Below are 10359 nucleotides of genomic sequence, written 5' to 3'. Positions count from 1 at the left end.
AAGAAATGTAAGGAGCCATGGGTGATTCATCCAAATTATTTGGTAAAATAAGAGGAGGAATGAATCAACCTTGATGATAGAGGTAAATGCTGAATAATATTTATTTAATCACATTGTTTGAATTTCAACAAAGAATTCAACCAACATAAAGGTGCTAAACTTTGCAAGCTATGGATAACTATTGATCTTTAAATATAAAAACATTTGTATGGGTCTAAGGTAATATGCATTATGAAATTTCTTGATTTTCCAAAATATTATATCTTAAAATTCACAATCATCAAATCTTAGCATCCAATCAACTAATCCAGTAATACAAGCATCAAACCAATGTGATAAAAAAAAATCAAAGTTGATTCCATAAGGTCTAACAATATCATATAATTCATTTATCAATAATTTGAAACATCATAAGCATATGTCTAATAATGTCATACATGAAATATATGTAAAAAATGACATACGTAGAAAAAATTATACAAAACATATGCCCAATAATGCCATATAGGTGTAAAATGTACATCATTAGATATATACTCTTTCCAACTAGGGGAACAAAATAAATCCCTAATTTTCTTTAATTGCCAACAAGTGGGAGATGGTGTATATAACGAGGTCTTCCTAACATGCTCACTAGTCCATTAGTCTAGAATCTTCTGTAACTCGACATGTTACAATCAAAATTATATATGAATAAATAACTATTTTATATAAAAAAAAAATATATATATTTACACATAAAACTTAATATTTTCTTATAGCTAGCTGACAATTCCTCTATATATACACCTCAGGGATACACTGATGGTCAGGAGTAATAAGACCCTACAAAAACCATCAAACTTATCACTCGATTGTGCCTATGAATTTTATATTGAATTTCAGTACTAATGAAATTTTAATGTAAACTCTTTCATACCTTAGTCATTTGCTTAGAACTAGTGAGTGCAATAAGGACTCATTGATCAATACAATGATGAAGATGTAAAGGAATCTCTGATGTCAATAGCTGAAAATGATAATACATGAGACTCAAATGCAGTTATGAAGAATACACATTTTCTTTTGTCTCCATATCAAATAAAATATTTTGGTACCTCTGTGAATGCAGTATGACATCCTTCATTTTATAGTGTTGATCCCAAAGCTACAACACTTATTATTTATTACACATGTATGTAAATCTATTAAGCATCAAATTCAACACCTTTGTGTGCAAAATAATGTCCTATATGTTAGAGTAATAAATTCATTTTCTTAGTAATTAAATTATATTTATATAATTACTAAGTTACTTATTATATTGATATAGTTTACTTATATTTCCTTTTGATTTACAACTAATTGAAATGATTTCCCCAATTTTCCATCTAGTCACTAGAAAATTGGATTTGTTGTCTTTTTCTCTTAAAGAACCGGATCTACTAGTTCCTTTGGTCTAGAAGCCTTCCATTGAGATTGAGGTTTTGAAAGGTTCAAGGGTTGAGGAACTTTTTATAGAATATCTTGAAGAAGGAGAGGTCATGCATAATGGTTTTGAGGAAGGCTAGAGTTCCATCCAGATGGTGTTGCAAAATGGCCAAGCGGAGGAGGAGGTAGAAGAATAAATAGAATAAATGCATGAGAAGGAGAGTCATGGGGGCAATGGAAAATTTGGGGAGGGAAGCAATTAGTAGAATGGGTCAAATATGCTTCTCAACTAGAAGGAGAGTATTGCATTGGACACTGATACTAGTCCACCTCGTAGCAAGATCACCAATGTTGGTGATGACCTTGTTAAGGAGATCACTATCAAGTAGAATTTTACCTATAAGCCTACAAGACTTCATCCCTTGGTAGTGGTAATGGTGGTAATTATGGTTGAATGTGTTTGAAATAGAAAAAGAAACGAAGGGTGTTTTGCATGACACTATTCACTCATCATAGGTTGTATGGATTCAAACCCACAACCAAGCTTTTATACCATTATACAAATTACAAATTATAAGACTATGCCTTTCATGATAGTCGCATTTTCATATTGGCAAATGAAGAATGACTTTTGGAACAAACATAATAAATACTTCCAAATACAAATGAAGCCAATGTATTGTATTATAAGCTCGAATGGTAAAGACCAAGCCCAAAAATTTATTAAGGTGTAGCATTTATAATTGTCAGGTTCATGTGAAGAAGTCATTTTGGAAGGGAATTTCCACTTCTTTAATTTCTAGCAATTGGGCTTGGAAGATTTGAGATTGCCTTTCGTAGCGTATCAACTACTTGAGTAGTTCAATGAAGCGGCAAAGATATGAGGTGTCAATGTCTAACTAAGAACAAAAAGGTCAAAATTATGGTTCTTAATTTCAACCTTATACTAAAGATGGTAATAGTCCCTATACTTGAGACAAAAATCTTTAGATAGGCAGAAAATAATTAAGACACAAAATGAGGGTTTCACAACAAAATACAAAGCTCCTCAATGAAATATAGAAGAAATCTAAAATTTAAAAACCTACACTAAAATTAAAAAAATATAGTGGAAAGCAATTATAACCCTCTTCTCCTTTCAATGACATCATGATAATATCAAAATAACCGCACTTTAAAATGGTAGGAAACATACTAGAATTAAGATCAACTACACTTGAAGCCCTTCAATTTAGAATTTATCTTTCCAAATTCAACTTTTAGACATTCTTCATTTGGCCCAAAAAAACCTTATATAAAAAATCTAAAGAATCTCATAAATTTGTTGAAAACAAAAAAAAATGAAAACCTTAATCGTAACCCAAATGGACAAAAAATTTTTGAAATTATAATTCCTCTCATTTCATAGACTACGAATCTTCATTTGAAGGATTTTGCAATGGAATAATAACAAGTGCCACATAGTGGCTAGTACTTCTTGTGTTAGTAGTACAGTAACTTGTTTAACAACAATAATAACTAGAACTTAGTAGTTGTATAACTGTTGTTACAAGCTCAAAACCTGTTAGAGATAGATTCAATATTGCTTTTCAATTTTAAAATTTTGATGTTTTGTAAGCATCTAATAAAAAGAATGATTAATATCTTATAGTTATATTTATTTCATAATTTACTTTAATTTTTTTGAATAAAAGAAAGAGTTTTAGATAATTTTAAATTAATGAAATAAGTTGTATATGTACTAAATATTAAATAATCCTCTTCATAGTGTGAATTCATTGTATAGATCAAAATATATTAAATAAACAATGTTCCATATTTACATAACCTAAAAAAGTATAGAATAATTCTAAAGTAAAGTAATATGATATTTCCTTTTAATATATCATAGTATCTTACAACTACTATTTCCTAATTAGAATGATATAATAATGTGCCTTGTTTATTGAATCATAATAAATAATATATAAAGAAATGTCAAATATTATAAGACTTTTCAATGTATTTAAATTTTAATGGATGAAAATATACAAAAACCTATCAAATTATATAAAGAAAAGTCAAATATTATAAGACTCTTCAATGTATTTAAATGTTAATAGATGAAAACATACAAAAACTTGTCAAATATAATCTTCTCATAAATAAAGAAAGTAAATGAATGCGAATGAAAAATGTTGTTGACCAGGAGAAACTATAAACTAGTTCGCAAATTAATATAGTTGTCATTATTGTGGAGAAATGCATGGTATTAATTTATGAGTCAAAAAATGTCATTGACTTCCAAACTATTATATACTTTACAAGTGGATATTCAATTAAACACATTCCAATTGCCCTGAAATTTCATTTAAAATAATTTGATTGCCCCAAATTTTGGTTGAATACAATCATCCTAAAATTTTATATAAAAATTTTAATTGTCCTAAAATCATTAAATTTTATAAGTGTGATTTATTATATATATAGTTTCTATTTGAAATATATTTGAATACAAAATAATTTCCTTTTTAAGATTCATTGTGAGTGGGTCAGTCAAAATTGAAAATAAATAATGTGGATTTGAACACCGAATTGACTATAATCAACTATACTAGAATATATGTTGGATATGAATGGAGGCCAATATATAGTTCCTCCTCTAGTGGAGAGGGATTATTGAAGATGACAAAAAAGAATGGCTAGGCAACTACCTTAATATTTTCAATGCCTACATCCATCCAGGCATGGCTTTGGATAACATTGAGGCCTTGAAATTTTGCACTCCAAATGCAAAAAAGACTAGCAGGGAGAAGACTGAGTTTGAATTCCCACCTTTCTTCTAGCTAGAGAAACCTAATGACATCTTTGAGGTCATCATGGTTTATTAGAAGTATGTTGGCTCTCATGTGCCATTTTATGTCTCCTTTTGCTAGGTTATGTGTGGGTTACCTTGTTCGCGCCCTTTTCTCTCTATGATGGATTATTAGTTCTTTGTTTCTAGCTTAGTCTGGTCACAGGGTTTGGTTTTAGTTTAAATAGGTTTTTATTTGTTCTCTCTTTCTCTCCTTCCTTTTTATATCTAGCTACTATATGCTTGGAAGGATTTTCTGCTGGTTGCACCCTTCTGTCGAGTTCCTTTTTGTAACAAGTTAACTATCAAGGTTTTGCTTTCTCTTGTATCTTTTTAGATTGTAAATAACGCTTATATATGGATGGTAAATAAATTTAAGATTCAAATCTCTTGATTTTGGCCCTTTCGACCTCTGCTGATGGTGAGGTTCTGTTGTTTACTTCCTTTTTCAGTAAAAATGTAAGATGCTTGTTTCTTTTAGTTTAATGGTGGTAATGGGATCGGCTTCAAGTAATTGCTAAATGAATCTTAATCTCCAAAGTTTCATTATTTGTTGATAATTTAAGTTTAGCAAATCTTAGTATTTAAGTTGGAATAGTAGTCCTATCCATTTTTTGCCTACCATAAACGAAGGCTATAGCACTGCTAGCTAGAAAAGCTTTGTTTAAGGTTGCAATCAGGATATTGATTATAGTAATTCATCAATTTTTGGATAAGTTCTCCCCATATTAAGACAAGTTCTTTGTTTCTTTCTTGAAGGAATTTAAAAATCTTTCCCAGCAAGATTTGTGTTCATTGGGCTTTGACCAAGATATCTTGTTTGACAATGGCCTGCTTTATTTGCTCTGTGGTCTCCATAGTTAAATTAAATTTAGTCTCAGTAGGTTTCAATTTTATTCAAACTTATTAATGATAGGACCATTTTTTTCTAAATTTGGTCAAGTTTTAATCTAGCATGAATGATTTTTTAGTTTAATCGGGTTGCAAAGCTCTACATTATCCACTAGGGAGGTCAATTTTTTAGTATCCATATTAAGTGTACTAACTATATCCTCTTAGTAATATATTGTTTAAGCAGATCAATAAGGTTTGTGTGATGCAGATAATTCAGGAAAACAATGATGCCTATTGATCTAATACTATGGCTATAGAGGTTCTCTTGGATCAAGAATTCATCATAAGTGGTTTATTTAGAATAGATCAAAGGTAGAACATGACTAATGTCAATGATTTTGTAATAAAATTTGAATTTTAAATTGGGGTATGACCCTTTTATTTTGTAATAATAAAGGACTTAAGTCCTAGGTAAGACTGGAGGTTTTCTTCTCCGTTCTTTTCTACCAATGCCCATTTGAATGGAGACACTCCTTTGTATTTATTTTCATTTAATTAATATAATTAAAGGCTTTGGCTGTTTACCAATTTTTTAAAAAAAAATTTAAGATAGCTCAACTCAATCTACCCATTGAACATGTGTCAAAGGAACAACAATTCATATAAGAAATATTTTTAACAAAACAAAGTGGCTTAAAACTATATGTACATTAAATATTCTACGGATTAAAGATGTGTGTGCAAAGGATATAGATTTTTCATCACATGAAAAGCACATACCGGTGGTGGAGATGGATCTCATCGTGGATAAAATCGTCATGCCAACATCCTTCCACACTATAGAGCCAGATACAACCATGTACCATATGAGATTTTTACCCACTACGTACCACGTTGATAAGTTGAGCTTATATAAGCAAAAGACCTAGGACTTGAGGAACTCAAAGTGACGATACACAATTTTGGTATGATAGATCTTCCAGGAAGTCCCTGTGCTTCACCTCTATGAGCATCACCTAGATCTAATGAGTGCTAAGTGTTCCATTTATTATCATGAGAGATGGATTCATGTTGAATCACTACTCATGAAACATGGGTCAATGAATTTGAATAAAAAATCAGAGTTAAATCATGATAGCGATATCACACAATGATAGATCTCATTAGACATATAGTCGCTACGCCAAACAAAATAAATAAAAACAGAATGGCTTACGGTAAGGTATTGGACATCCTCCACTATTCATCCAGTCATCGCCTTCGTAGAAGAGGAGAAGAAAAGCAGGGATGCGTGGTGATTTGTTTAATGCAAAACTGGAGATGGTGGGTTTTCCTCGATTAACAGTGATACAACTGTATTAAAAAGAGTCGTTTTTGGCAGTTAAAGTACAAGTCGCAGATTCTTCCACAAGAGACAATGGCCTCACATTGTAATATTAATATTTGAAAGATTCAGCGCCGGCTGGTTTGATCCATTTTGTATACTCGGTTGCGTCATATAGATATTCATGATCAACGCTCTAATTCGCTAATTAATTTGTTGGGGGCCGCCTCTCCCTTGTTTAACAATTCGGTCTCTTACAAGTCCCTCTTATGGTATGTTGTAATACAATCTAAACACGTCGTTTCATCAGCGGTCGGCATCTGACACTTGTTTTTATTAATGGCACAGCAGTTCTATTCTCTTTTATGAAAATATGAGAAGAGAAAATAAACGATTCACATTATAACAGAGGCCCTAAATTGAAATCCAGTCACTATAAGAAGTGAACAATCCTATAGAAAAATGACAGACATCCATGAATCCCGATTCCTCTATCGACTTCTTTGTTTGCGTGAGATGAGGTGAAGAGAATATTAATCTGGATCGAAGCCCACCTGGCTGTTTTCCATCTCGATCGGATCCTCTTCATGCTGATCATCTGAACACTGTCTGTTCTTCATCTTCACGTCGACGGAGGTCGTCAACATCTGAACGACCTCGCTCATGGAAGGCCTCCTGTCCATCTTCTGCTCTACGCAACGCAACGCCGTCTTCAACACATTCTCCATCTCCAACTCCTCCTCATCCCCGCCCGCTCCTCCCTTCAACTTGGGATCCACCACACTTTCCACCCTGCCTTTCTTCACATAATTCTCAACAGCCCACTGCACGAAATTCATCCCTGGCACATTGAATTTCGTAGCCTCCTGCCCGCTGACCAACTCCAGCAGAAGAATCCCGAAACTGTAGACGTCAGCCTTGGCCGTGATGGGCAGATTTGTAGTCCACTCGGGCGCCAGATACCCGCGCGTCCCTCGAATCCTGGAGAACTCCAAGGTCCGATCTCTGTCCACCAGCTTGGCCATTCCAAAGTCGGCAACTTTGGGCACAAAATCCTCGTCCAGGAGAATGTTCTGCGGTTTGATGTCGCAGTGCAGAATCCACTCCAGACATTCCTCGTGAAGGTAAGCGAGACCCTTCGCCGTACCGACCGCAACCTGGAATCTCTTACACCAATTGAGAGAAGTCTGATTTCCTGTAGTGAAGAGATACTGATCGAGAGAACCATTCTCTAGGAACTCGTAGACCAAGAGCCTCTTCTTCCCCTCCGCGCAGTACCCGATCATTCGGACCAGATTCATGTGATTCACTCTACCGATCGCACTTATCTCCGCCCAGAACTCCTCCCCCTGAACGACCCCCTCCAGTCTCTTCACGGCCACCGCTTTGTTCTCAAGCAGTCCCTTGTAAACGCTCCCGAATACCCCCTTCCCCACCATGTCCTCAAAATTCCCAGTCGCCCTCTTCAGCTGATCGAAAGTAAACCTCCTGAGCCCACCCGGAACAGCAAAGTAGCTCTGTCGATCATACACATCACCCTCGCGTGACACGGTCGCCAGAAACCAGAATCCCAACGCAACGCAAACAATCTCCGCGGCCCCAATCGCCGAAACGACAGACAAAATCGACATGATCACGTCGTTTCGGGTGCTCTTCTTTGACGTTGTCACATTCGCTGGCAGCAACTCAATTTTTACGGTCGAGCTACACTGCAGAGAGCTCCCCGACACTAGAGACGAAACATTAACGGTTCTCACGGACTCCGAAACCTTGACGTAAACCGTGTTTTTGATCCCCGGGCTCTGGTACCCACCGATTAGCAAAAACTTTGGAAAACACTGCCCGCTGCCGCTCTGTTTATACGCGAAACCCACGCAGTAGCAATCCTCCATGCAGATCTCTCTGCACTTGTCGAACGACAGTCCTGCAGAGTAGCCACTGTCGAAGCCATAGTAATCCGTGTAAGGCAGCCGGAGAAGCTGGACGGCGGCGCAAGAGAGCTCCTTTAACGGCCTGCATCCCTTGAACCAGTCGCCGGAGTCCACCATCTCGAAACCCGGCGGACACACGCACTGCGCCTCCGCCTGAGGCGAATACACGCACACCCCGTTCGGCCCGCAGAGCCCCTGCACTCTGCACTGCTCCGCCATGGCAATCCACGTCACCACCCACCTCCGGGCATCCACCAGACTGTACAATCTCAGATTCCCGTCGACGTCCAAGGTGAGTCTTCTGAGAGTCCTCTGTTCGCCGTAGTCGGAGGCGTTGAAGGTGAACTGATCGCTGGAGGTGAAGCCGCCGGAGTGGTCGAGAACGGCGAGCCGGGTGATGTTGTAAGTGGTTCTGCCGTTGTCGAAGGCGTTGAGCCAGGGGGAAGGCCAGTACGTAGCGGTGATGTTGGAGCCCTGGTAAACGAGAACAAGATAGTTGTTTTCGTTGAAGAGGAACGAGAAGTAGCCCGATTTGAAGCTCGACGGCCCCATTCGCGACACCAGCGGGGTGCTCTTCGTGATGGGCTGCCCGGGGAGGAGAGTATCGGTCGGAGAATCGAAGCTCTGCCAGAATATTTTCTCCCTCCTACCGCGCAGCACCAGATTCCCGGTGTTAAGTAGCGCGAGTTCGTTCACGGGCTGCCCGTTGGTCTCGCTCCTCCATGCTATCCTCCTGCCGGTGTCGTTCAGAATCAGGTCGCCGTTCTTCTGGAGAATGAGGAATGATTTTTTCCCGTTCACCGGGTTGTCTCTGTTGGCCATCCAGACCACCGTTTGGGGTTTGGGGGTCCGGGAATACCAAATTGCAAAGGCGTAGGCGTTTTCTCCGACGGAGTAGAAGCCGGCGGAAAATGTTCCGTCTGGAGAGAGTAGCACAGTTTCGTTCTGTTCTGGTGAGAGCGACGATTTTGGGCTCAGGGTCTCCAATCCATGGCTCTGCTGGGCGGAGGAGAGACAGAGGAGAAACAGTAGAAAGAGACGATGAGAGAAGCGGCCCGCCATTTTTTTTTTTGCCCTTTCTCAAAGCTCGAGCTTTGGTTTAAAAAAAGGTTAAGATTTTGATGCTGATGATGCGGGTTTTGGAGGAGGAGAAAACCCAGATTTCCAATTAAGAAATTCATTTGGGCCCCGTTTGGTTGGGGAAGATGAATTTTTGACATAACCAGGTTATCATATAATCAGGTTTTCGAAAACTTGGTTTTGTGGTTTGGAAAGCCAATGGTCCGTTTGGTTGACACGGAAGATGAATATATTGTGGACCCCACAATATTATTAAAAAAACTGTCATAAAATTCAAAACTTGGTTTTAATTTCGAATTCCACCTTTTTACTGGAAGAAACTTCTTCCAAATTTTGACCAAAATTGGAAGATGAAATTGAAAATCGAGTTATAATTTTAACCAACCAAACAACAAAGTTTTTTTGCAAAACCTGGTTTTGCCCCTGATAACCCGATTTTGGCCCTCATCTTCCAGCAACCAAACGGGGCCTTGCAGGACTAATAGGTAGTAAAATATTTAATGCCATTTCTTGACGAAAGAGGATTTTCAACATCTGAACACTCTGTTTGACTACTTTAGTAACGTGGTTTTTAACGGAAAAGGAAGACCGAGGTTTGCAAAGACGTATGCAAAGTTTACACAAATATGAGCGTGGGGCGTGGTCGTGGGAGTGCATGGTCATCTTTCAAAGTTCTCATATTCTCAATGTTGAGTCATTCTTCGATCTTAAGATCACATTCAATTTTCAAATTTTATTTCATGTTCTACCTTAGCGAAATAATTTTTAATATGCAATGAAGTTTAATATAAATGGTAATTTGTATGACACCCACTTTTGTTTATTTTATGCCTTTTTCGGGTTTGGTCAAGGATTTAAAATTAGAAAATAATTATACTAGTACTATTTGTAAAATGTTGTAGAAAAAATTAAATATATAAAACAAATATATAATAAAAATATGTGTT

At 36.9% G+C, this 10359-nt stretch overlaps 1 protein-coding gene across 1 annotated transcript; it reads right to left on the bottom strand.

Moving 5' to 3' along the window:
- Positions 1 to 6934: 6934 nt before the first annotated feature.
- On the bottom strand, positions 6935 to 9394 carry LOC149547606 (putative receptor protein kinase ZmPK1). The gene has a single exon (XM_089794158.1). The coding sequence runs from the start codon at positions 9392 to 9394 to the stop codon at positions 6935 to 6937; it is 2460 nt and encodes an 819-aa protein (XP_089650284.1).
- Between the last annotated feature and the right edge of the window lie 965 nt (positions 9395 to 10359).

Source organism: Cupressus sempervirens, chromosome 7, assembly GCF_028749045.1.
Source record: "Cupressus sempervirens isolate cs-2001-9-10 chromosome 7, ASM2874904v1, whole genome shotgun sequence".
Taxonomy (NCBI): Eukaryota; Viridiplantae; Streptophyta; class Pinopsida; order Cupressales; family Cupressaceae; genus Cupressus; species Cupressus sempervirens.
This window is presented reverse-complemented; position numbering and strand designations above follow the sequence as displayed.

Coding starts and splice junctions, on each gene's coding strand:
- LOC149547606 (XM_089794158.1), bottom strand. CDS start 9,394: ATGGCGGGCCGCTTCTCTCATCGTCTCTTTCTACTGTTTCTCCTCTGT.